At 49.5% G+C, this 26,549-nt stretch overlaps 2 protein-coding genes across 2 annotated transcripts in view; one reads left to right on the plus strand and one right to left on the minus strand.

Moving 5' to 3' along the window:
• The window catches only part of KCNIP1 (potassium voltage-gated channel interacting protein 1), a 338,382-nt gene that overhangs the window by 305,139 nt on the left and 6,694 nt on the right, over window positions 1–26,549 (minus strand). The gene's annotated exons all lie outside the window — the stretch shown is intronic.
• On the plus strand, window positions 2,980–12,496 carry KCNMB1 (potassium calcium-activated channel subfamily M regulatory beta subunit 1). Its single transcript, XM_032337038.1, has 4 exons — window positions 2,980–3,373; window positions 5,605–5,762; window positions 7,264–7,435; window positions 11,607–12,496. Exons 2-4 carry the CDS (start codon window positions 5,629–5,631, stop codon window positions 11,874–11,876), a joined length of 576 nt encoding a protein of 191 aa, XP_032192929.1. The 5' UTR covers window positions 2,980–3,373; window positions 5,605–5,628; the 3' UTR covers window positions 11,877–12,496.

A 26,549-nucleotide genomic window follows, 5' to 3' on the forward strand; every position in this document is an offset into this window, starting at 1 on the left:
TCTGCGAGCCAGTGGCTTCCCTAGGACAGAGTGCGACTTACAACCACTCCCTGCGGCACACAGCTGGCGACACGCCCTCTGCACGGGCTCTGGACACGGTTGCCAATTTGATGTATGGGACTTATTATCCCAAGTGGTGGCAGAGAATAGATATTGATTCAAAAGTGTTTAAATAAATAAGTGGATGCACAATCCAGAAAGGGCGATAGACTGAGGAGACGGGCTTACACAGCCGCTGAAGCGGACTCCCAAAAAAACTCTAGTTCTCGGGTGGGAGGTTGGGGTACCAGGTGGTGGGTATTATAGAGGGCACGGATTGCATGGAGCACGGGGTGTGGTGCAAAAATAATGAATACTGTTATGCTGGAAATAAAAAAAAAATAATAAAATAAAAAAATTAAAAAAAAAAAAAAAAACAAAACTCTAGTTCTCTCAAAGACTGTGCCTCAGGGCATCACGGAGGGCCTGGATCCCTTGCATCACATGACAGGGGAGTGACCTTGGGCAAGTCACAGGAACAAGATCTTTTGGGAGGACTGTTGAGAAGAATGGCTATGTGTGTACATTTGTGTGTGCATATGCACACGTGTGTATGTGTACACACGTGTACACATGTATATATATGCATGTGCATGTGTACACAGGCACACATGTGTGCATGTGTATTCGTGTGTGCAGACATGTATAGGTGTGTGGGTGTGTGTATGCATATGCATGTATGCATCGTGTGTACACTATGTGCCTATGCACATATCTGTATACACGTGTGCACAAATGTGCATGTATATGCACACATATGTATGTGTGTATATGTGCACGTGCACGCACACATGCATATGTGTATGTGTGTAACTGTATATGCACACATGTACACATGTAAGTATACATGTGCACACACATGTATATGCATGCACACATGTGTATATGTATGCATGTATACATGTATATATGTATATGTATTTACATATGGATGTGGCTCATGCCCTGGCACATAGCAGTTGCTCAATTAATGAAACACCTCTTGTAACACCGCCCTTCTATTCCACTTGTGCAGCAGTGAGCAGCCTAAGATAAGAACATACAGAGCTTTTCTACAGAGCTTTTCTAAAGCTCCCCCATACTACTCCACACAGTCATCTCAGGCTTTTTCAGCCCCACTGGTTCAACACTACCACAGTCACCAGCAACAGAAAGTTACATTCTAGTTACCGTCACTGCATAACAAATGCCCTCAGAATATAGTGGCATAAAACTATTGAGTTTGCTCATGGATTTTTGTAGATGGAGAATTCAGAGTGCACACAGGGGATGGCTGATCTTGGCTCCATGATGTCTGAGGCCTCAGCTGGGGGTCCGAAGAGGGGTCTGGAGTCACCTGCAAGCTCCTTCCCTCAAGTGTCAGCGGGGGATGCTGGTTGTTGGCTGGGAACCGAGCTGGGGCTGTCAGCTGGAGCAGCTATGCGTGGCCTCTTGGCTTCCGCATAATATGATGGCTGGCTCCGAGGGGAGTGTCGCGAGAGAGGACGTCCAGGGAAAGCTGTATCACTGTGTATGACTTAGCTTTGGAAATCACATAGTGTCACTCCATCACATTCTCCTGCCCAGGTGGTTGCAGAGCTCTGCCAAAGTCGAAGGATACAGATGCCCCTCCTGACGCAGTGTTGATGTCACATTGTTAGATGAGCACACGGGATGGATTACATGTTGGTATGGGCATCTTTGGAAAATACAACCTGCCCGTCAGGTAGCTTAGGTGATCTCTTATTTTCCAAAAACACTGAGGAGAGGTATAATTGTCTCCATTCTAGAAATGGACAAACTGAATTTAGAGATACAAAGTAACCTGCCCTGGTTACTTTAACCCCCCTGAACCTCAGGTTCCGCATCTATAAAATGGGTAGGAAAATCTCTACCTGACTAGCTTGTTATGATCTAGCAGTGCTTATTATGATAGGGTGTTGGAAGTTTGGAGTCGGGGAGGCATTTTGTGATCTCTAACAGTCTGTGTTAGTGCCGAGTACTACTCCGTATTGCTGTAGCTTCGTTATTTCCTTGCCCTTCCCCTGCAGCCCCACAGGCAGCTAGGGACCCGAGTTTTTCTCCACACCTTTTGGAGAACAGAGCTTGTCCCAGCATTTTGGAGAGGGGCTTACTTTCAGGCAACAGTAGAGCTTATGGTCCACCTTCCTTGCCTGTTTCCCTACCTTGTGAAGAGTGCTAATGTTTGCTTACAGATTCCAAATGTGTAACCCTTAATAACTCATTCAGTCGATTATGAGCAAGAGGCCTTTTGGTCATACTTGAAATGGCTCTGTTGCATGCACCGTGTCTCTCTCCCCCAGGGGAGTGGGATGAAGGACTGGCATTTTTGCATTAGTTCACGGGCACCAGAAGGGCTCTTCTGGCTCCTGGATGGGCCAAGGACCGTCTGGGAAAACCACTCCTCTGGGGATTCATTCCAGGCCCCATGTCGCTCCTTGTCAATCTACCTGTGAGGTCTAAGGTCTTATAAGACCCCCTTGTGGCTCACTGGTCATATCGAGAGGCACAATTCTCTGCCCATGCCTCCAAACCGTACTTCGACAGTCTCTGGGAGGCCGCTCAGCAGAGCAGGCTGTCCCTGGACCTGGCTGGCTGGAACAGCTGTGAAGGCCTCACTGCTTTCAGCTTCTGCTTGGCTGGACGTTAAAAGGTGGGTTTCTCTTCCTCTGCCTCAAATCTTCGCTATCCCTAACACTCATCATTATCCTAAACAAAGTTAGTTTAAAAAAATCCCAGCGACATAGTTGAGGCTCAGAGAGATGCCGTCACCTGCCCAGGGTCACACAACATTTAAGTGCCAAAGGCTCCGGAGGGTTTGGATGCTTCTATGGGGATTTGCCAGCCCCCTAGTAGCTGATAAGCCCAACCCCTTGGAGCTCTAACTCCTCCTCTCTCCCTTGTGTCAACAAAAGGAAAATCATTTCCTATTCCCGGCTTCCCTGCCAGCCCAGAGAGACTGATGATGAAGAAACATCTCTAAATGTACCAGGATGGTCTTTCCTGGTTTCTCAGTTTTGCTCAGTCTTTTGTTGTTCGAAATCTGTTTCTTACAGACCCTGGAAATTGCAGGTGTGGCGGCCTGAGTAACAGCTGCCCTTGTCTCCTAGGCTTGGGACGGACTCTCTGGAGTTTGTGTCCTGGGGCTGTGTGCTCAGACTTGACCATGTTTGGGCATGGAGGCCTGTCCCGGATGGGGACCAGAGGCCGCTCTCCCAGAGATGGGCTGAGAGCCCAAGCTTCCTGCTGCAGCTCAGGCAGCCTCTTTTGGGGTGGGGGCTGGGGGCCAGGCCAAAAGTCTCTGCCTGCTGAAGACTCCAGGGCTCCAGAAACTGTGAGTACTGCCTCCACAGCACTTGGGGAGTGGTTTCTCCAGAGCCTGGGGCTAGAGGGGAGAGCTTGGGGGAGGGAGATTGGCAGTGGGAACTCGCTTCCTAGGGAAGTCCATCACGACTCTGGGCTCCAGGGGCCCTGACAGTGGTGTTGCCCAACATAAGACCTGCTGGTGTTTGGGCCCGTGGTCTGGTGGCCTGCTCCCTGGCTGGGTCCCTCAAGTCGTTCAGCATCCTCACACTCAGGTCGCAGCTTCCAGAGCAGCTGGAAGGAGGGCAGCAGCCCGGAGAGCAGGACCAGTCCTGGCTCTTGTCCCCAGGGGAGGGATGGGACAAAAGTAGGCTCAGCAAGAGAACTGGGGACTTCTGCTCCAAACCTTCAGGATTCCCTTTGTTAATAGCAGCCACTATTTATTGAGAGCTGGCATTGGGCCTGATACTGGGATCAATATGTGATATTTGGTATGTCACCTGATCTTTGTCAGAACTCTCTGGAGCCGGTACTTTTATGCTCATTTAACAGCCATTCGGTTGCTACGTGGCAAAGTCAGGATTTGATCCTGGATCTGCTAACCTCAGAATCCTCCCTGCCCCACATTCCACCAAACCTTTGAACACTGTACTCTGTGCCCTATCCTTCTAAGGACAAGAATGTCAACCAAAATGCCAGGTGCTATTTTCTTTCACCTTTCTCCATCTTTCCTAAATTCCTAAAATCTTTTCTAAATTCAGAGTTCAGACGTTGAGTGACTTTTCTAAACGGAAGATAGGACCAAAAAGTCCAGAGATACTCAGCAACTCTCGAAAGTGAAAAGTTCTTCTTGGAGTCTAACTGAAATCTGTCCTATTAGAGCTACAGTTCCTTTCTTCCCGTCCAGGCCTCAGGGAAGATCAGCAGAGCCTCTCCTTCCTCCTTCCAGAAGGCTCCCACTGTGGTTGTTTAATTCCATATCCACACCCATATCCTCACCCCCTTCTTTTATCCTGTGAGGTTTTAGGAGCGTTGACCACCACTCTGCAAAGCTACTCACTTGGTGTAGGGAACAATCTCATCAGAGCATTACAGACAGGTGGCATCTGAGCAAGAGGCAGGGTTCAGACTTCTCTGTGACAGGAGAGCCTCTCCCCTCCCCTCCCCTCCCCTCCCCTCCCCTCCCCTCCCCTCCCCTCCCCTCCTCTCCTCTCCTCTCCTCTCCTCCTAGCATCTCAAACCTGGTCACACAGCACCCCTGCCTTCCCACCATCCAGAGTGCCTGGGTCTGGGAGGGCTGAGGGGCTAGAAGGTAGGGCACACGCCAAGGGCCCCTCCTCGAGGACACCCCATGTTCCAGGAAAGAACCGGTTTTGTTTGGGGCACCCAACCCTCCTGGCCCTTCTCTACTTGCTGCCCCCAGCCCAGGCAGCCTTGCCCTGGGATTATGTGTACACTGTGAAATGCTCCATGTTTTTCTGAGACAAGTGTCCCAGAAGAAAGTGCTCAGATGTCCTATCGCTACTGTCCACTGTATTCATTTATCTCCTGTATTCCTTTTCTACTGTTGCTGTTAACAGATCACCACAAACTTGGTGGCCTCAAACAATAGAAATCTCCTCTCACAGAGTTCTGGAAGCCAGCGAGGTGTTGGTAGAGCTGAAATCAAGGTGTTGGGTGGGCCCACTCCATCCAAGGCTGAGGGGACAATCCACTGTTCCTTGTCTCCTCTGGCTTCTGGTGGCCGCTCATACTTCCTGGCATGTGACCACACCACTCCAAGCTCTCCACCCTGGTCATTATCATCTTCTCTTCTGTGTCTCATCTCCCTTCACCTTGCTCCTGTACAGACCCTTGATTATGTTTAGGGTCTACATGAATAATCCAGGATAATCCCCCCATCCCAGGATCCTTAAATTAAGGTCTTTGCCATGTAAAGTACCGCTCACAGATTCCAGGACTGAGAATATGGACCCCTTGGGGTCATTACTGAACCTACCACACATTGTGTGGCCTTGGACAAGTCTCTCTACCTACCTCTGAGCCACAGATGCTTCAACTATAGAATGGGGATGATAACACTTGCCTCTCAGTTGGTGGGAGGTTTACGTGTGTTCAAAAAGACCTCAGGAGTTGCAAAGCTCTGTAACAAACTAGAGGTGATGTTGACCATTGAGCACCGTCCCCTCTTACCTGTCCCATCTTCTGTGGGTTACTCGTTGCCTGTGCTCATCTCATGTCTGTTTGCCTCTGTGGCTCTAGAAATGACCAGTGCCTGCAGTGGACATGGGAAAGAAGCTGGTGATGGCCCAGAAGCGGGGAGAGACTCGAGCCCTTTGCCTGGGTGTGGCCATGGTGGTGTGTGCGGTCATTGCCTACTATATCCTGGGCACGACCGTGCTGCCCCTCTACCAGAAAAGGTAGGGAACTCTCCTGATCTGCCCCATCCTCCAGCTTCTCTCTGATGGATCTGGTCGACCAGGAAGCCCATCCTTCTTCCTACCTCTCTCCTATTGACTTTACACCAGGCAGGAAGGGCTGGACAATCATTCTGAGGGTGAAGGATTTGAATTCAGGGAGGGTGGCTCTGACCGGACCCTGCTTATCTGGGGTTCTGGGACATGGGGGTAGCAGACATAGGAGGCCCTTCTCATAAAAAGCAGCAAAAGATCAGAGCAACCCCCCCCCACCCCAGTGTGAGTTTGATCCCAGGAGAAATCAGAGGTTATAGATTTTCACAGCTTATCTGCACAGTTTGATTCCCCTTCTGAAACCTCCCGGCCAAGTGGGTGTCTAGCCTCTTGTTGAATATCTCAAGGGACAGGGCGCTCAGGACCTCACAGTATATACCATTTCATTTTGGGGCTTTTCTGAGAAGTAGGAAATGTCTACACTAAGCCAAAAGCAGCTTCCATGGAGCTCTGCTCTGGAATCTCAGAGAAAGTTCCTTGCTTGCTGACATGTCAACCACTTGGACTTTTAAAGGCAAAGCTGTGAAGTTCCTGATCCGTTCTCTGTTTGGAACAAACACGCTCCGTTCTCTCAACCTGCTTTTTTTTTTTTTTTTTTTTGTGAGGATAAGTCTCCGACCCTCACCTCTGGGCATGTTCCAGCTGCTGACAGCCCCTCCATCTGGCAACGTGTGTCCTGCCAGATACATGCGAGATGAATCACGATTGATTCGCTAATGTGTTGATGAGCCTGTTAGCCTCTCCTGGGCCTGCTTCTTTGTCACTTTTTATAACCGTGGACTGATTCCAGGTTGGAATCTTCCCCAAAGGAGGCCCTGTTCAGAACTGCTATGTGCCTGTGACCCGTTATCTCCAGGTTCAGCCCCGTCCCCACCTACTTCCCTACCCTGGCACAAATCAAGCCCCTTCTGCATCACCTCTTTTTGGGGGGCGAAAGGCACAGATTCTGAAGCTAATCAGATCTGCACTCGGGTCCTGTGTGGCCTCAGAAAAGTCCCTTGACCTCTCTGAGCTTTTCTTCCTACCCCCTACAAGGTGAGGCTGATGTGGCCAATGGGTCTCGGGGTCTGGCTGCTTATCAGAATCAAGGCAGAGAGTTTTTAAAAGCATATCAGGGCCTGAGCCTCACATACCTTAGAAATTCTGATTCACCTCTTCTGGGGTATGGCTGGGACATGGGAATCATCTCAAAAGTTCCCCAGGATTTTGGGTCAGCAGCCAGGGTAAGAACCACTTATGTAGATGATGTTTAAGAGGCTAATAAGCATTGCTATTCTGATTCTATGGTTCTTTTCTTGGGCCCAACCACTCTGGAGTCACACTCCTTTAGTGCTGGATGCTTATGGCAAGATGAGGGTCCCAAACCCCAGGTCTCTCTAAATGGGTTGAAACCCGATGCTCTGCGTCACCCAGGTTCTGACATATGTATGTGTCTGCATGGTCTCCCCAGTGTGTGGACCCAGAAATCCACGTGCCATCTGATTGAGACCAGCATCAGGGAGCAGGAGGAGCTAGAGGGCAAGAAGGTACCCCAGTACCCGTGCCTGTGGGTCAACGTGTCAGCTGTGGGCCGGTGGGCTGTGCTGTACCACACAGAGGACACTCGGGACCAGAACCAGCAGGTACTGACTGGGGGAGGAGGGATGGGCAGGTATCCTCTTGCCCCTGGCAGGTGTGTGGGCCTCTTCCTAACTGAATCCCCATCCCTGCTCTGGGGAGTGGAGGCCGAGAGAACTGAGCCTCCTTGACAAGGGTCCACAACTGCTATGAGGTCCAACCAGACTTAGCTCCTCTGTGCTGGACTCAGACTTAGCTCCTCTGGGCTGGAGTCAGGCAGACCTGGGTTTGAGTCCCCACTCTGCCACCAACTGCTTATGACCCGGGCCCCGCCTGGGCTGAAGTCCAGTCATGAAGTCAGAGGCTGTGTGGTGTGCTGGGCTCGGTGTTGGTGGATGGCAGGCACTCCTATAAGGTAATTCAAATGAGAGACCAGAGCCAGAGCTGACCCCACGGAGAAGAACCCCTGAAACCAGCCCCACTCGGTGAAACCAGAGGCCCAGGGCTGCAGCAGACTCTGGAGGCCAGTGTTTGGGAGATTTTCCCCAGCCCCTCATCCTATCCTTTCTTCCAGAAAACACAAGTTGACCATAACCCTTCCCTCATTCCCTCATTCATCCAGGAGTCCCTGAGCACGTCCTGTGATAGGACCTCTGGACTCAGGAGGAGAGAGCTCCTATGGGAAATAACACCTAGTGGGGCAGGATCCATGCCACAGAGAGGAGCAGAGGAAATTATGGGGTTAAAGGTGGGAGTGACTCTTTTTCCAGCCAACAGAGAGGCGAGGGTGTCAAAAAAACGTTTGGGTCAGGCTTGAAAAATCATGCAGGTGTTAGATACAGAGAAACAGGAACGCAGCATGCCTGGAGAGGGGCGGGCAGAGACCACCTTGTGGTGGGAGGAAGGGCCTAGAAGAGAAGGACCTGGAAGGGGTGCTGCAGTCACTGATGCAGGGGGCATTGGGGCGGGGCAGCAGGGGGACACACAGGTGGACTCTACCTGACCCAATGATGGGAGAAGAAAGCTTTTTGTTTGTGGTAGGTTTCTGTTCGATTTTTGAGAAATGCAAAACTTTAATGAAGAATGCTACAAGTTATGGATAATAATAAGTTTGAAAAAAAATTTTTTTAAATTAAAAAAAAATTTTTAAAAGATTATAGCAAACACTTTACTGATTTTTTTTTCCCCCCTCAAATGATAGTCTTTAAAGATGTCTGAGTGAGACAGCAGACAGTGCGGTAGGACAGGAGATGTGTGTGTTGAATTCGAGGTCAAGATACGACACAGCACTGTCAGGGAAGCCGGTGGAGGAAGCCGGCCCGCAGAGCATGGAGTTAGGCATTCGTGTTCAATCGGGATTGTTTTTCCAAGCCTTAGAAATCCGGCATAAGGAAGGGAATTGGGGGGAGGCCTAAGCTTATCTATAATCACTGTTTTACCTCAAACTGCCCTGGTTCAACCTCATGAGAAGTGGGGGTGTTCTGCCTGAACAGCCAGCAAATAGTAGAGCCAGTGCCAACGCAAGCAGTGCTCTCTGTCCCAGCCCACCAGGGCTCTCACCAGCCTGGGCTCTGAACACTTGAAGCTCCTTTGCGTTCGTTTCAGAAGGTCAGAGCTTTATCTGGAACAGGTTCGCTCTGAAGAATGCTCATGATGCCGAGTTTCGCAGGGAGTGGAGTCGTAAGTGGCTCCTAACGGATCCACCATTTCCCGTAGTATTTCCCAGGGGAAGGTTCTACTGGTTCCCAGGAATTTAAATTCAAGTAGACCGTAAAGAAGGGAAATGCTAATGATATTCTGGCACTGTACGAGCTGTGTGCCCGTCCTTTCTGCAAGGACTACTGAGTTATGGCATTAAAATGTGATTGGGTAAGCTGGCCCTGCTCGACTCTGGCTGCGCACTGGAACCAGCGGCGGACTGAACAAAGTTGGCTTTCTATACTAGACCACCTGACGCAGAATTTCTGGACTCTCCAGGGGCTTCTGAGGTTTAGAACTACTTTTGCGAGCAACCAGGAGTGTTTAAAGGGTCTGTGGGCCTAAGCATGATCAGAGTGGTACAGAGGAGCGTGAGGTTCAGTGGCCAGGCAGAGAGGCTGGGGCCACGGCCAACAGCCAGGCTGCAGATGGGCCTGTAGTCGGGATAGATGCTGACGGTCAGAGTTAGGTAGCTAATGGGATGGGAAGGGCAGGGCGCTGAGGGTGCCCAGTGAGATTACTGATGGTGCTGGGAGTTCATGGAGAAGTGGGTTTGGACAGTGCAAGGTGACAGACCCGTTCCATTAACACTAGCATGACTCAGCCCCACCAGATGAGAAAAGAGCCCCCAAGTCCTCCTGAATCCGCTTCTACCAGGACCCCTGCTTCTTCTTTGGCAATCGGTGGTCGCTGGTCTATCCTGAGGAGTAAGAAGTCAGGCAGGAGTGACCACTGGCGTGCTAGGGATTGGGGGTAGGCTCGCTCACAGGCTGCCTGCCAGACCCTGAGTTTGCCAGCCTCTCCCTACCCCACTGCTCCCCGGGTCCGTTTCTGCTGCACACCTTCCACTCCTGTCTCCATGCCAAGTCATCCGGGCAACTACCCTCACAAACCTATTTTACAATACTCAGAGAAGTGGTGGCACCCACCAAGTCTCACAACTTTGGACCTGGTGGCTGAATCTGGGTCTTTCTGGCTCCACAGCCACACCTTTGCTCAATGGGGTACGTTACTCAAGGTCAGAGTCAGAGACATTGAGAAGATAGGCGAGGTCCCCTCAGTGCAGAACTCTGAGTTAATCTGCTCCTGGGACCCTGCTGTACCCAACAACTTTGAAGGTTAGATTCCTTGGAGGCAGCTCTCCCCAGCCTCACATGCTCTCTGGCTATTTAGGGGACGGCTCTGGACACGGGTCCCCCACTTCCCAGGCTGTCAGGACCCTGATGCAACTATCTCCCAAACTGCCGGATGGGTGCTGTCTGGGCAGGCAGCTTTGGGGACAGGGTCTCATTCAAATCCAAGGAGTAACCAAGGCCTAGGGAGGAGCCAGCTCAACACTCAGACTTTGATCTTGGTCTCAGACTACTATGCATGAAGGAGTCACTTGTTTGCTGGGCTCCACCCCCAGAAATTCAGAGTGAGTAGGAACCTGTGCTCTGGCCAGCCCTCCAGCTAGTCTGCTGCAGGTGCTGTGGGGGATCCCCTTGTAGAAACTTCCAGAACCTCACATAAACAAGCTTCAGACCTCCTGGTACAGAACCGAGATGTAACCAGGGTCTCCCCTCTGTGCATCCCCTGCAGAGCTTCCCAGCAGGAAGGACCTCGCCTGACGGAGCCAGAGGCTCCTAATAGCAACAGTCGGAGTCAGGATCAATGCGTTCTATGTTCCGCCTATACAAGCTCCTTCAAATGTATTCTCTCCTTCCTTCGAATCCCAGTGTCAGATACTGGCTTGCCAATATCTTCTGTCTGGCTCACATAGTGCTAGACCTCAAAGGGTTTGCAATTCACATTTTTGCCAATATTTTAAAATTGTGAGAGTTCACATTAGAATGTGGCTTTCTGGTTTTTCTTGAAATGTCGGAAGCCTGGGTACCATAGATCTCCCGGATCTCATGGCATCCAGCGTCCAGATAAAGTGACGATTGTCAGTCTGGATGCTTCCAGCTCTCCCCATTTCACCAGTGACCCCTCCCCCACCCCGTCCCTGACTGTCCTCTGTGGCACAAGGCGAGTGTCGGCTGACTCTTGTCATCTTCTTTCCTGACCCACTTCACCTGGGGATGTTATGTGCACATGCCCTGTGGGAAATTGAGTGTATGACCTCTGCCCCATATCTGAATATAGAGCCCAATGGGTCTGTGTCACTCTTGGGTTAGTTAAGTTCGAAGTCCTTCTTTAATAACGTCTTTTGAAACACATAGTGCTCTTAACCCCTTCAAGAGACAAGATGACAAAGCTGAGAAAGGTAAGCAATTTGCCTCAGGTCCCACAGCCGATGGAAACAGAGCCACAACTCCAGCTGGGCCCCTGCTTCCTGGTGAACGGCTCCTGGGCCACCGCTCTCACACGTGACACTGCAAAGGAACCCTCTAGAACCACACAGTGCACAGCCTGACAAGTTTCCGACAGACGTCACTCCCAGCCGGGGGCCCAACTCCAAAGCCAACACTTTCCTTTACTTCATGTCAGCCCTTCCTCTCTCCCAGAGAAACCAGGATTTCCAACCTCATGGGTGCTCTCGCCTTCCCCCCACAGTGCTCCTACATCCCAGGCAGCCTGGAGAACTACCAAGCGGCCCGGGCCGATGTGGAGAAAGTCAGGGCCACATTCCACGAGAAACAGATTTTCTACTGCTTCTCAACCGCTCGGGAGAACGAGACCACTGTCCTGTATCAGCGCCTCTATGGGCCCCGGACCCTGCTCTTCTCTCTCTTCTGGCCTACCTTCCTGCTGACTGGAGGTCTCCTCATTATCGCCATGGTGAAGATCAACCAGTCCCTCTCCATCCTGGCGGCTCAGAAGTAGGCCTCTCCATGTCCCAGAGCTGCCTCTGCTGCTAGAGACTGGGTGGGCCCCCAGGCTGCTCCCTACTTGGGTACCCCTGCCCCTCCCCCTGCCTTCCCACTGTTTTGCTCCATCCCATCTCTGCTATCTGGATGGGCTTTGGTGAGTCCCTTTGTCATGTCGTTCCTGATTAAGAATGTACACCACTTCTTAGTGCTTCAGAGAGCTCAAGGCCAGCACGTAACATTGTCCTATTACCTGTCCCCGCTCAGCTGACTGAAACCCACTTCCTGCCGCACCACCCACCAGCCCACAGATGCCAGTGATGCTCGTCTCCATGCCTGTGTTCTCGTGGTTGGCTCAAAGGCCTACCTTTGTCATCCACGGCAGACCTCACTCTCTTCTTTGAATTCCATCATGAAAACCACAGCAGCTCCGATGTATAGAGAACATTTAGAATTGGATTGTAGGATGCTAGGTGCTATGTATGTTTTTATTCCAATATTATTAATAAATATAGGTACGAACTTCCATTTGTAAAATACATAAGTCCTGGGTGACTATAGTTCATCATACTGTACTGTATACTTGAACGTGGCTGAGAGAGTAAATCCTAAAAGTTCTCATCCCAAGGAAAAAAAATTTGTAACTGTGTATGGTGACAGATGTTAACTAGACTTACTGTGATGATCATTTTGCAATATATATAAACATATCAAATTATTATGCTGTACACCTGAAAGTAGTGTAATATCTCAATAAAAAATATATATATATCACAAGAGTCTATTAGAAAATACACTAAAATATATCAAAATATTAACAGTGGGATTGGGGATTGGGATGGTGGTTAATTTTAATTTTCTTTCTCATTCTTTTTATCTTTGGTACTTTTCTAAATTTTCAGCAGTAGGAAGGTGTGGTTTCATTGTTTTTTTTTTTTTAAATAAATACGCTTGTCTTCATTTTTTTGAAGATTTTATTTATTTATTTGACAGAGACAGTGAGCACAAACTGGGGTGAGGGTAGAGGCAGAGGGAGAGGGAGAAGCACACACCCTGCTGAGCAGTGAGGCTGACATGGGGCTCGATCCCAGGACCCTGGAATCATGACCTGAGCCAAGGCAGATGCTTAACCGACTGAGCCACCCAGGTGCCCCTCATTGGGTTTGTTTTTAATCATAAAAGCAACGATTGATATTATTTTGGAAGGATCTGGAAAGGTGAGCCTGGGCTGGGGAGGTGTTGGGCTCCAATCAGAGGCAGGCTTTTAAGAACACACAATTTTAAGAACTGTCTGTGGAAGGAAGGAGACCACACAGACAGGAATTTATAATTTACAGCTCAGGTAAGTATATGATACTGGCTCTGCGACAGAAGCCCGTCTCACACTTGAGAAGGGCATAAGTGGAGCTTGCCATCGTCCCTACCATTACTACTCTAAGAAGTCTTCCTAGAGCAGTGGTTCTCAAAGTATGGTCCCTGGGGCAGCGATATCAGCATTCTCTGGAGCCTTGGGAGAATGCACATTCTCAGGCCCTGACTCCAGCCCTTCTTAGTCAGAAACCCCTGGGCGTGTGGTGGTTTGGGGTGGGAGATAGAGGAGGGGGACGGCACTCCATTTTAACAATGGCCTCATGGCTTCTGACATGCCCTCAAGCATGAGAACCGTGGGTGTAGAGAACCAGTGCCCTGTCACGGGGCTTTTCAGAACAGATAAATGACTGTTCTACAGGGCAAGTCCTGAGCTGGATGTGAAGTTAGGCTGGTACCTCTGAAGCTCCTTCTGGAGCTGTGATTCCAGCCGCTGCCCCTGGGTATGAATGCTGTCTCTGCCATCTCACTGATTCTCAATTGTTTCATCTATTTAAAAAAAGTGACTCCTCCTTTAGGGTAGTGGGGAGGACCGAATAAAGGTTTGGCACATGTTAGGTGGCCAGAATGGAAGTAACTGAATACTCAGAAACTTCCAGAAGCAATGATACCAGTAAATGTTAGCCTGTGTTTATTGGTATTCATGTATTAAATGCCGGGCACTGTGCTAAGCGGTCTGCCTTGTGAAAATTCAGGGAGGTACCACTGAGCCTACCTCAGAGAGCAGGAGAAGCAACATAGGATAGTGGTTAAGTATGGAACTTGAATGAGGACAGCCTGGCTTCAAATACCTGACCCTGCCATTCCCTAGCTGGGTAACTTGGGGCAAATAACCTCTCTGTGCCTCAACTTCCTCATTTGTAAAATAGGAACTAACAATATCTCCCTTTTAGGGTTGTCAGTATTAAATTGGTTATTTTATAAGCTTCCTAGAAGAGTAACTGACACATGGTAAGTGCCATATGATATAATGAAAAACTGAAGCTCTAAGAGGTCATTGGCCAAGGTCATCCGTATAGCAGTGAGGAGCTAGGAATCAAGCCCTGGGCTGTGTGATTCCAGAGCCTACTGTCAACCACTGTACTTGAGCAGACTCAGCTAGGGGGCTGAGGACCCTACTCTCCCCAGAGCCCCAGGGGCCAGGTAAGGAAACTTGTTGGGTTTCTGGAACCCAATGGTGCCCTCATACAAGTCAGGGATGTGAGGGGAGGTTATCTATAATCTGCCTGAACATCTCTTACTTCCAACCAGGGAGCCCTGATGTATCCCTCTGCCTTCCAGGTTCTTACTTGGGGACATTTCTTCCAAGGGGAGACAGTACCTCATTCCCCAGAGTTTCTCCCTTCTGGGGTCATGGAAATCTCAAGAGTCTTCGGAGTTTGTTTTTTTGTTTTTTGTTTTTTTTTAATTTTCAAAGATTTTATTTAGTTATTTGACAGACAGAGAGAAAGAGAGAGATGACAAGTAGGCATAGAGGCAGGCAGAGAGAGAAGGGGACTCAGGCTCCCTACTGAGCAGACAGCCTGATCCCAGGACCCTGAGACCGTGACCTGAGCCTAAGGCAGAAGCTTAAGCCCCCTAGCCACCCAGGCACCCGAATCTTCTGAGTCTTTTTTTTTTTTTTTAAGATTTATTTATTTATTTATTTGACAGAGAGATCACAAGTAGACAGAGAGGCAGGCAGAGAGAGAGAGAAGCAGGCTCCCTGCTGAGCAGAGAGCCCGACATGGGACTCGATCCCAGGGCCCCGAGATCATGACCTGAGCCGAAGGCAGCGGCTTAACCCACTGAGCCACCCAGGCGCCCCCGAATCTTCTGAGTCTTAAGGAAACCTCAGTTAGTGACATTGTACTAGGGTAATGGTACTAACCATTAGACATTACCTTTGGGGGAAATTAAGCAAAGGGTACAACAGGATCTCTCTATGTTATTGCTTACAACTCCATGGGAATCTGCAAGTACCTCAAAAATGTAAGTTAATTTAAATAATAATAGGAAAAGAGTCCCTACTATAAGTCTCACTGAAAGGGACTTCTTGGCATATGGTTTCCATATACCTACATTTGGGGCTAAAATACACAGGAACTCAGAATATCCAAACAGCCCCTGCTAGGGGAATGGCCATTGGCTCTAGAAGAATGCCCAGCCCCACTGACCTATGCATTATTGGTGATGACCTCCATTGGCTTGGGACAAATGTCCTCCTCCTGGCAATAAGACTGGCCTCTATCTGCCTGTGGCTCACAGAACTCCACAGACAGGATGAGCATGAAATAATGAGCGTTGAAGCATGAGAAGTTAGACACTGAGGAAAAATGTTTTTTGAAATAATGGCTGCCCAGGAGCAGAAAGCCCTCATTAGTTCCTAATAAATCATTGCTAATGAGCATCTCATGTTTCCACCATTTTTGTTTTTCATCTCATGGTGACTCACACTTGGAGAGATGCACCTGGCTTGCTCTCCGGTGTCCCTCCTCTGGAACTCAGCCCACACCGTGGGGCTCAGAGACAGGGCATGGGGAGGGTAGAGATCAATCAGACCCAGTGGCTGCCTTTAAGGAGCTTTCCATTCTTGCCACTCTTCCTACCCCCTCCCGCACCATTATCAAGGGCCTCCTTCTTCACAGTGAAGAGCCCGACTTACACAAATTCAAAATGGCGCCATAGGAAATATTAATAAAACCTTTTTGTGACTTCTTGAAATTATTCCAGCCTCACCCCATCAACAATTTACGCAAAATTTCTCCTAATTTTAAAACTCCTTTCTCAAGGGAGTGGACTGTAAACTGCTTTCATTCTATTGCTAATAGACAAGACAGGCTGGTGCCTAAAAGTATCTCCTCTTTCGAATTAGAATTGTATTTAGGGAATTTTGAATTATGTGAAATATTGGGGAATATACTGTTTGCACAAAGGCTGCCTACCCTGTACCCCATCAGGGGCTGCCTTTTCACATGGCGGGGTTGGGAGGGGGGAGGGAAAGATGAAATCAAGATCAGCAGGACAGGGAGAAATCACCCCAGTCTAGCCAAGAGGTTCTCAGAGAGGAAGTTTGCAAGGTCAGAACTGTTCAGAATAATATCAAGATGCTCAGCTTCTTTCTAGATTTCCATAACTCTCTCTTCCCACTCACATAAAGCAGATGATCCTCTGTCAGCTTCCTGAATGGTCTGAGAGATGGGGAAGGGCTGGTTATAGCTGCAAAGTCTACAACTTCCAGCGGATTGGGGGACAAAATGGGGGGTTCATCCAAAGGCTCGCACCTCCTCCCTCAGTTGCAGCGTCTTTAATCTCCCATAATCTCCATCCTCCCACACTGAGCTCCCTCTTTTCTGATATCCATAAATTAAATACAATGGCTTCCTAAGTACAGGTAACTTCAAGACGCACCTTCTCTCCCCACTCCCAGGGAGACGGTCGTGAGGGTCTGAGCCCTCCTGTGTCAGTTCTGGAACCCCTGCTAGTGGAGTTTTCTTTGATTCCTCCTATTCCGGTATGAACTCCTGTTTTCTGAAGGTCAGTGGTTCTTTAAGATCCTCTCATGCTGGGTGCTCCGGGCGGGGCGGGGGGGGGATATAGAGGGGGTAGGAGGCTCCCTCAGGGAAGTGCCTGACTCTGGATTTCAGCTCAGGTTGTGATCTGGGGCCCTGGGATGGAGCCCTGTGTTGGCTCAGTGCTCAGCAGGGAGTCAGCCTGAGGATTCTCTCTGCCTCTGCCTCTCCCCTGCACTCCTACTCTCAAAGATAAATAAATATTTATTTATTTATTTATTTATTTATTTATTTATTTATTTATTTTTAAGATTAGCCAGTGCTTCCCCACTATCCTCCTTACAACAGCTGTCTTTAGTGACAATCCACATTAACATCCTTTTGATGAGTTACTCATTGTACTGGGAGGCAGCCACTTCTTTGGGGGGTATGCGCAGCAAAGGCCTCCCTGTACGAGAACATGTCATCCCTACTAGTGGGAACTGCTGACACGCGTTGAGCACCTGTCTGCCAGCCTCTGGGCTGCACTTCTATGTGCACAGCTCATTTTACCCCAACAGTACCCTTTAGGTTATTATTGCTGTCTTCACTGCCTAAATGAGGCAACTGAGGTACAGGGGAGGGACTTAACTTGCCGCAGATCGGAAGTTAGTCAAATGCAGAGCTGGGATTCAGACCTGGACAGCCTGACTTCCGACCTTTCTCTCAAAGTTCTGTGATTCCTGCTCCACAGTCTCTGCTCTGTATCCAAAATGGAAAATGTGGAGCAGAGAGCACAGTCAGGACTGGGAATCTATTGGATGTTTCCAGATACCTTCCCACAGAGCCCCCGGGCTTTCTGTTGGTTCCCCAGAACCATATCTCTGAAGAGAGAACAAAGGGAGGTCAAGGTCCAAACCTATGTATCCAAGAAAGCCCTGCCAAGATTCACACGTGGGCACTATGAAGACAGACAGGGGCCCAGCAGTCAATACAAAACTTGACTCCATCGCTGCCCAGCCCCCAGCCCATCAAACACAGGGCAGGAACCAGGCATGCCCAGGCCACAGCAGTCCCTGAATTGGTCACTCTATTAAGAAGCAGAAAGGAAGAGAGGCTGGTCTGACATGACTCCTTTTCAAGGACCCCATACTTCTCCCAGTGATCCCTGTTTTCTTTTCCACTTGTTCCCAAACCATTGGCCTAATAGTCCACTCGACCACTCTAGAATTTATTCAGGAGGTGACAAGCATGCTTATTTATGCATAACTTTACAGTCTTGTCTTACTATCATTCATAAAGATCAGGCCATGTGACTCTTCTTGGTATTTAAGTAATTATTCTGTGACTCTGTTGGCCACTCAAGTAATCATACTCTTAGAAACGTCTTATAGACACGTGTATTTAAAGACTGTTTGATAATGCCCTCCATTGAAATTCCCTGATCCAAAGTCAGAACTTCTTTGAGTTGAAGCAGCCCTGGTCCTCTGAGCTCCTGACCTCATGTGAGCCTCTTAGCCTTCCTGGGTCATCACTCCCAGTCCTCAGATCCCACTCCTCGTGGGGGGGGGATGGGAACAAACTCAGACAGAGGAGCGTGCTGCTTGGCTCTCCATCAGATTATGTGCCCCGAGCAGACTCAGACCTCAGCGAGTTTCATCCTCAGAACATGTTTTAAATGCTTTTTGCTTGTTCTTGCGTTTTTGGGAAGTAAGTTTTCGCTTCGTGTGACCTTATTCTCATGGCTCTGAGTTACATGTTTTATTTGGTTTTGGAGAGGGAACCTGTAGGGAAGAAAGCTGAGAAAAGTGAGATGCCGGAAACTTGCTGGCCTGGGACCTCAGGCAGTTTCTTTAATCTCCCCGAGTCTCAGTTTCCTCAATTGGAAAACAAGCCTGACGTTGTTCGTTTGACAGATTATTTGTGATGGACACATAAAAGATGTCCCACGGATGCTCACTCTCTCTTTGAGCAAACTTGGCTCTTTCCTCTGATTATACAGATTCTTCTCTGTGTAAGCCCTGAGAACTTTCTACCATTTCCTTTCCTTACTAGCGACTTCCCACTTCTCTTTCTCATGAGTATTGCCGAGGACCACCTTGCTTCTCCGGCCCTCCCAATCCATTTCTATGTCTACTCCATCTTAAACATTCCAGCCACCAACAGACTCCCTGTCTCTTGAATATACTTGTATAAACCTAGTTCCTGAGGAAAAGCAATGCCTACATACAGGGGCCACATCCCTGGGTGGCCATATCTCTGCCTGGCTGAACCAACGAGGGGCCACGGACCGGTTTCCATGAAAGTCCTCTTCTTGGGAGAACCATCATCATTGACAACAATAGATCTGGCTGGAATAATCCTCCAAGTGTGAGGCAGGCAAATCCCTTGGCCCAGAAATCAGGCTTAATTGGAAATTAAATTGCATTTCCATGCCAGTTACAGGACGCCTATATCCACAGCTAATTTATCAAGGTGATGCCTCATCTCCAGGAAGCCCAGGGGAATAGAGCAGCTGCATCAGCAAAATTACATCTCGTATCAGATGATAAGGACTTTCTTAAAAGTGCAACCTGAGCCCTTTGAGTTCCTCATCTGGGGTTTTGTGCACTGATTGGCTGCCTCCTTGATGCAGGATGCTGTGCCAAGACTTGGAGGTACGGATGCCAGTGGGAACTGTACTGTGTTCTGGCAGCTCCGGGCCAGAGGCCGAGAAAGAATCACACAAGCAAAAGATTTCCAAACCCCAGCAGTTAACCAAGGGCCGAGTTGCCTTGGGAGGTAGAAGGTATCATGGATAATATCACTGTTCAGAATCTGATTTCTATATTTAACACTAGTATTAAGAGTTCACTTTGGTCAAGGATGTGCCAGACTCTTCACCAAGCCCTTTGCACACATTTATTTCATTCTCCAGGCAACTGTAGGACAGAAATACACTATGATTTTCATTATCCTCCTTTTACCAACAAAAAAACCTGAGACCTAGAAAGTAAGCAACTTGCTTCAGGTCACTGCTGCCTTATTAGCAGAACTGGGATTTAAACTCAGGTTATTGGGGCGGCTGGGTGGCTCAGTCGTTAATCCTCTGCTTTTGGCTCTGGTTGTGATCCTGGGGTCCTGGAATCTAGCCCTGCGTTGGGCTCCCTGCTGGGGGTGGGGGATGGGAAGTCTGTTTCTCCCTCTTCCATTCCCCCTGCTTGTGTTCCCTCTCTCCCTGTGTCTTTCTCTGTCAAATAAAAAGAAAAAAAAAATCTTAGAAAAATAAGCTTAGCTTATTTCAAAGCAGAGCCTATATCTTTAACATAACATTATATTGCTCCTTTATTTCCCCCCACTTTTAATTTAAAAATTGTCCACTATATAAGTGTTGCAAAATCAGTACAAGGAGCATGAACTTGGTTCACAAACTGTTGTCAATATTTTGCTGTATTTGTATTCCTTCTCTTTTTTCTGTCTGTCTCTCTGTATGTGTGTGTGTGTATGTGTTTGTTTTTCTGAATCATTGGAGAGGCATCTGGGTGGCTCAGCGGGTTAAGCATGTGCTTTTGGCTCAGGTCATGATCCCAGGGTCCTCGATCCCAGGATCGAGTCCCACATCCGGCTCCTTTCTCAGCAGGGAGCCTGCTTCTCCCTGCCTCTGCTCCTCTCCCTTGCTCCTGCTCTCTCTCAAATAAGAAAGTAAATAAATAATCTCTAAAAAAATGAATCTTTGCAGAGTTAGGTTGAGGGACATAAAACACAAGTCTGGTTTGGAAACCACGTGGGAGCTGGTCTGGCTGGAGGAGAACGCAGATGGAGGTGGAGAGCCAGGAGCAGCAGCAAGTGGGCTGAGGCCATGGCCCTGAGAGCCAGGCTGAGAAGTCCAGGGCGTGCTCCAGCATGGATAGGAAGGCTGCGTGTCGAGGTAGGGAAAGCACGGCTGTCACGGGAGTTCTCCAGAAGTAAAAGCCTGCAGATGCATATTCAGCGAATGATTTCTTTACAGTCTGATTAAATATACATGCTTGTTGGAGACAATGTGGATGATAGAGATAAGCATCAAGAAGAACTTGAAAACATAGCCTTTAAGTACAGCTGAAACCCATGCTAATACTTCAGTGTATTTCTTTTCTATTTCACTTTTCTGTACGCATATCTATTTACAGATTGGACCCTCATTGTACATACAGTTTTGTATCCTGATTTTTTTTAACCTAATATTATGTTAAGAGTATTTCTGCTTATTTTTAAATAGTGCTCAAAATAATTTTTCAAAGACTTAATATTGCTTTATCAGATAGATGAGCAGGAATGTTTTTAATCTACTCTTCGGACTAGAGTCTAGCTGATCTCCGATGGCTCATTATTACAATGTAATAGCCATGATGAGCACCCCTGTCTACCAGTCTCCGTGCACATCTCTGATCACCTGCTTAGAACAGGTTTCGAGACGTCGGCTCCCAGGTGGAAGAACTGGATGGACCCTGTCTCTGTCTGCCCGTGGTGTGGAGGGGCAGGAGAGGCGAAACAGAGGACGTGCAGGCTGCAGCCTCAGTAGCAAAGCAGCTGGGATAGGGTGACAATGTGGACTTCAGGGACAGTGCTGAGAATGGGAAGACAGTGCCAGGATGAATGCCGGCCAGAAATGATCAACAGTGAGTGAGATAACTTCAGGATGTGAGACTGGGGACATAGAGAAACAGAGAGAAGGTGAGAGAGAGGCCTGCTTTGCTTCTATAAGGATGGAGTAGAGGCAGAGGAAGACATTCATATAGAAGGGTTTATGATCTGTCCTCTCTCCCTTCCTTCCTCCTTTCCTTCCTTTTTTTGTTTTCTTCTTCCATCCTTTGAGCCCCTGCTTTGCACCAGGCCTTGTGCTGGGTGCCGGGCATTCTTAAATAACTAAGATAGGGTCCCTGTGCTCCATGAGCTCATGGTTCAGCTGGGGACTCTCCTGCAGGCCTGGAATTTAAGAGACAAGCCAGAGCACAGGAGAGAGACTCAGAAGGCCATGCCAGAGAAGAAGACCCAAGGTCAAGAGAAGAAGGCACAGGGTCACAGCCGGAGAGATGTTCTGTCTCAGCCGAAGTCACTGACTATGGGGACTTGAAGAGCAAGAGCCGTCTGCTGGCCGGTCACACCTCTGCAGGGCTCTGGCTTTCTCTTCATCCCGGTGCCTCCACCTGCCAGTCCCCAAACTCTACCTCAAGGTACCTACGTCAAGGGTGTTTCTTGATCTGGCCTCAGTTTCCCCATCCGGACACGGAAGAGGTTGAGGGTGGAGTGTTAGGAGGAGTCTCATGCTGGTCCCTTGCCTAGTGGCCTTGACTTCCTTTCTCATGCTGGCCACCATCAGGCTCTCAGCAGCTCGTGGGGAGCGTGTCAAAGTCTAAGTTACGATGCGCGGGTCCTGGTTAGCACTGGGGACTCCCGTGCCTGCCTTCTATGCCACAGTGCCCAGTGCGACAGGCCAGCAGGCCGTGGCAGTTTCTCTATAGTTTCTGGCCTTCAGATCACCAAATATTGCTAAATGTCCCGCCCGAGCCCATGTGCACTGAGGCTTTGAGACTTGGGGCCCAGGGTAGAAGCGTTCTTAGGACAGTCTGACCCAGGCCACAAGAGATGTTGTAACACTCAGGTTTTAGGCTTATAAAGCTACAGTTTCGTTTCCATACTTCCTATTTCTCACCAGGCGGAGACTGTTCACTGTGATGGGCAGGGACTGGGGAACGACCGGACTGAATGGGTTCCCTTCCTTCCTTCCTTCCTTCCTTTCTATTTTATTAATTTATTTGAGACAGAGATCATGGGAGAGAGAGAGCGAGAGCGAGAGAGAGAGAGAGAGCACACAAGTGGGGGGTAGGGGCAAGGGAGAGGGAGAAGGGGAGAAGCAGACTCCCAGCTGAGCAGAGACGATGATGACCTAAGCTGAAGGCAGATGCTTAACGGGCTGAGTCACTGCCGGTGCCCCGTGGACTGAATGGGTTTTGAAGGCTGTAGATGCTAAGCCCATTCTCGAATGGAATGATAACCCTCCTGTCCCATCTGCCTCGAATAAGGCTCTCTGCCACTGATAGTCTGCTTCTAGACAGGGAGAGGGAAGGTGAAGAGAGTGCTGGAGGAGTCTTGGGCGCTCTTCTGGCCCTCATGATGATTTCAGTCAACCAGCCATTTTCTGAGACCCATGAGGTTTGACTAGGATACAGAGGGGAGGAGACAAAACCCGAGTTTTTATAAACAACAATAACACATAAAAATAAACATTTGTTGAGCTCTTTATATGACATAGCATTGCACGGAACCCTTAAGTGCATTGCTTCAATAAACCTGCAAGGCTGATATTATTGTGTCCACAATTCCAGCAGAAAGCAAGATTCAAAGAAGTGATGGGACTTCCAAAGGTCAAACAGCTTCCAGAGGGTAATGGTTGGCTTTGGAGTCTAATGACCTCCCAAAATCATGATCCCAGAGGGTCCTGGATCCCCAAGGGCTGGAGCACGAGCAGGGGAGCCAGCTGTGTCTGTAGTCTCCAGAAGTCTTTGTCTGGGAATGGTCACTTCACACACTCACAGAGGAGCCTCCCAGCTGAATGGAGCAGAGGGCAGAATGGAGAATAACGCTAGTCCTTTCCCCGTGGCAACATTACCTTCTTTCCATGGGAAGAATAAATCAAAGATTAACTAAAGGGCCCATAGCTGCAGTGATGGGAAGGGGCAGCTCTCGGGATCGGGGCTAAGGAGCCAGACAGATGGCTCAGGTCTTCACGTCTTATCACAGGATCGCTGGTGGCTTTGCTAAAGGTAAGTATGGATGGACAGACAGACATCTGGAGGTAGAGTAGAGAACCAGGACCTTTAACAGGAAGGTAGAGCAGAGGAAAGGGAAGAGGATTCGGAGGCCCAGATTCAAGGCCAGTTTAGCAGCCTGCTTGCTGGGTGGTCTTCCCCAGGCCTCGGGCTTCTCACCTGCCTTGTGGACCCCTCAGCCTCCACTGAGTCCTGCTATGTCCCAGGCCCTGCACCGACTGCTGGGAAAGTGGTGATGGCCAGAACAGTCCCTGCCCTCACGGAACTGAGCTCTTTGTGGGCGAGCCAGACCGGAAACAGGTGACTCAGTGGGTAGTGTCATTGCATAAACAGAAAGTGCTCTGGGGAAAACAAGGCAGCATTAATAGAAAGTGCCTGATGTGTGTGAGGGTGTTGGGGCAGGGGGATGAGGAGGTGGGGGCTGTGCAGGAGGGGAGGTGCCCGACAGATCCAGGTGAGCTCTGACACAGTGTCCAGGGGAGGTCCCCGAAACTGTGAGGCTCCAGAGGTGGAGGGCACTGTGCCAACCGGAGGAACATTCGGGCCCGGTGGCTGGGGTGCGGTGCAGGGAGGAGACCGGAGGTGAAGGATATGGATGCAGAGGGCAGATCTAGCAAAGTCTGGAGGCCCCCAAGAAAAGTCTGCATTGGACCCCAGATGTGTCAAGAAACCCCTGGAGGCAGCATTGTGAATGAAGGGATAATGAGATCCCTTTTGTATTCTCAGAATATGGGAATGGATGAATAGCAGTGGATGAACGGGTAAAAGAAATGACAGTCTGTGACACAGGGAATATTATTCAGCCTTCAAAAGGAAGGAAATTCTGACACATACATGGTTAAGACTTGAGTGAAAGAAGCCAGACACAAAAGGACACCTACTTCATGATTCCATGACACCTGGCACCTAGAGCAGACAGATTTGTACAGCTAGAAAGGAGAGTGGTGGTTGCCGGGGCTGGGGGACACAAGAACGGAGGGCTAGCATTTACTGAGGACACAGCTTCAGTTTGCCGTGCTGAGAAGTTCTGGAAAGGGAAGGAAGGCATGGTTGAGCAGGAGGACAAATGCGCTTACTGACACTGAGCTATGCACTTGAGAATAGTAAACATGGTAAATAGTATGTTAAGAATATTTACTACAATAAAAATTATGAAGAAGGATGCTGGGCGGAGAATTGTCTCTGAGGGTGTGTTACTTCCCGAGGGCAGTCATAGCACCATACCGCGGACTGGGTGGCTTCCCAGAAACTTATTTTTTTGTGGTTCTGGAGGCTGGAAGTCCCAGATCAAAGTGCTGGCACGTTGAGACCTCTCTCCTCTGCTGGCAGAGGACCCCTGGGACCCCACGTGGCCCTTTCCCTGTGGATGCCTTTCTTCCTATAAGGACACCAGTTCTATCTGATCACAGCCCCAACCCTGTGAGCTCATTTAACCTTAATTACCTTTTTTAAGGTGCTATCTCCAAATAGAAGCACATAGGGGTGAGGGCTCCAACAAATGAATTGGGGGAGGTGGCACTGTTCTGTCTATACCGGGAGGTGTCAGCGCCAAGGGATTCGACCGAGATGAATTCGACCAAGTCCTCTAGGAATGCATGGAGACTTGGGTCCCCGTTTGGCTCTGCGACCCTGGGAAGTTATTCGCCTCTCCCAGCCTCAGGTGGGAATAGTGAGAGTATGGGACTTTCAGGGGAAAGCCTGGACTGAATGTAGGGACCCTCAGAAAGCCCCAGCAAATAAAGAGCTCTCAAGGGACCGTGGCAAATAATCTTCTTTGCACGTGCCTGTTGAGTCTGGAATCACAGGCTGCTGTCTCCAGGCTTGGGAGGCATGGACAGGGTTAACTGGCACAAGGAGGCTGGCGCCTTCCCCGTCCAGGGTGCCTCCCATGTCCCAGCCTCTGAGTGACAGCCGCTTCCCAGTGATGCTCGCAGATAGTGAGCGGCAAGCCTGGGCTTGGCGCTGCCTGCCGAAGTGTAGATGGTTTGAAAAATGCCACCCAGAGTGGCCCAGGGTTAATCAAAAGATTATAGAAAGAAAATTAGAGTAGGCTAACCCCAGCCTCACAGACACAAGCATCAGAATCACATGTCCCTCCCTATCTCCCTCCCAGTTCCCTGCCTCTGTGTCCAGCCCACCTCCTTCCAGCACGAAGTGGAGGCCGGCCAGGCTGCCGTTCTGGAGGGAAGGCTGGCACGGTGCTGTTTCCATTCCTTCCTGTCCTTGCAGGCTGGGCTGTCCAGCCGGTTCTCCCCTATGTTCTGTTGTTTGGCTGGAAAAGATGGCCTGTGGTGAGGGTTTGTGGTGTGGATGGGGCCTTGGGTCTCAGGGGCATTCTCCGAATTGGGATGTCAGAACAGAGGGCTTGACGCCGTGATTTCTGAAAGAGCCTGCCTCTCCTCTCGGACCAGCTGGGGAGGCATTGGCTTTGTCGGCTTTGCTTTCCTACCCAGGATCTGAGTTTTGTTAGGAATGGAGGGCGTGAAATGTGGGAGCCAAAGCCGGAACGTGGAGACAGACAGCCTGACTTCCACTTCTGGCTCTGTCCCCTGCTGGCTGTGTGACTCAGAGCTTCCGTCTCCGAAGCTCCAAACGTCTCCTCCACACGCAGGGCGACTCGAGTACCGCACCTTCTGGTGCTCCCGCACACGCACCGAGCTTAGGGTGCTGCTGTGAGGGGTGTTGCAATTATGGGTAGCGGATGTTAAAACTCTAAAACTGAGTGGGACCTTCAACATCAGCACTTCCCTCATTTTAGAGTTGTAGAAACTGAGGCCCAGAGAAGGAAGCCGCCCGCTCAGTGAGCAACTGTGAAGATTTGGATTCCAACTCAGGTTTGGCGCCAAAGTGGCTTCAACCAGAGAGGACCAGGTTAGCTTTGTGCTGTTGGCCTTCCTGCCAAGGCCTCACCCCAATAGGAGAAAGGCTTTCTTCTGCCTCCAGACTGGGGATCTGTGAGGATTATGGGGAAGGTGGTCACTGGTGGGGGTAACACCTTCTCTCATATCTTTTCCTGGGGTCCTCACCTCCTTTCCTTCCTGTTGGCCCCGGGGAGCTCTGCTA

This window comes from Mustela erminea, chromosome 3 (genome assembly GCF_009829155.1).
Source record: "Mustela erminea isolate mMusErm1 chromosome 3, mMusErm1.Pri, whole genome shotgun sequence".
Classification (NCBI taxonomy): Eukaryota; Metazoa; Chordata; class Mammalia; order Carnivora; family Mustelidae; genus Mustela; species Mustela erminea.

What these genes read in the sequence shown, in the direction of transcription:
- KCNMB1 (XM_032337038.1), top strand. Translation starts at nt 5,629, where the DNA reads ATGGGAAAGAAGCTGGTGATGGCCCAGAAGCGGGGAGAGACTCGAGCC. An exon ending in CTGCCCCTCTACCAGAAAAG is followed by an intron (nt 5,763 to 7,263) that starts GTAGGGAACTCT and finishes TGGTCTCCCCAG; the next exon opens with TGTGTGGACCCAGAAATCCA. An exon ending in CTCGGGACCAGAACCAGCAG is followed by an intron (nt 7,436 to 11,606) that starts GTACTGACTGGG and finishes TTCCCCCCACAG; the next exon opens with TGCTCCTACATCCCAGGCAG.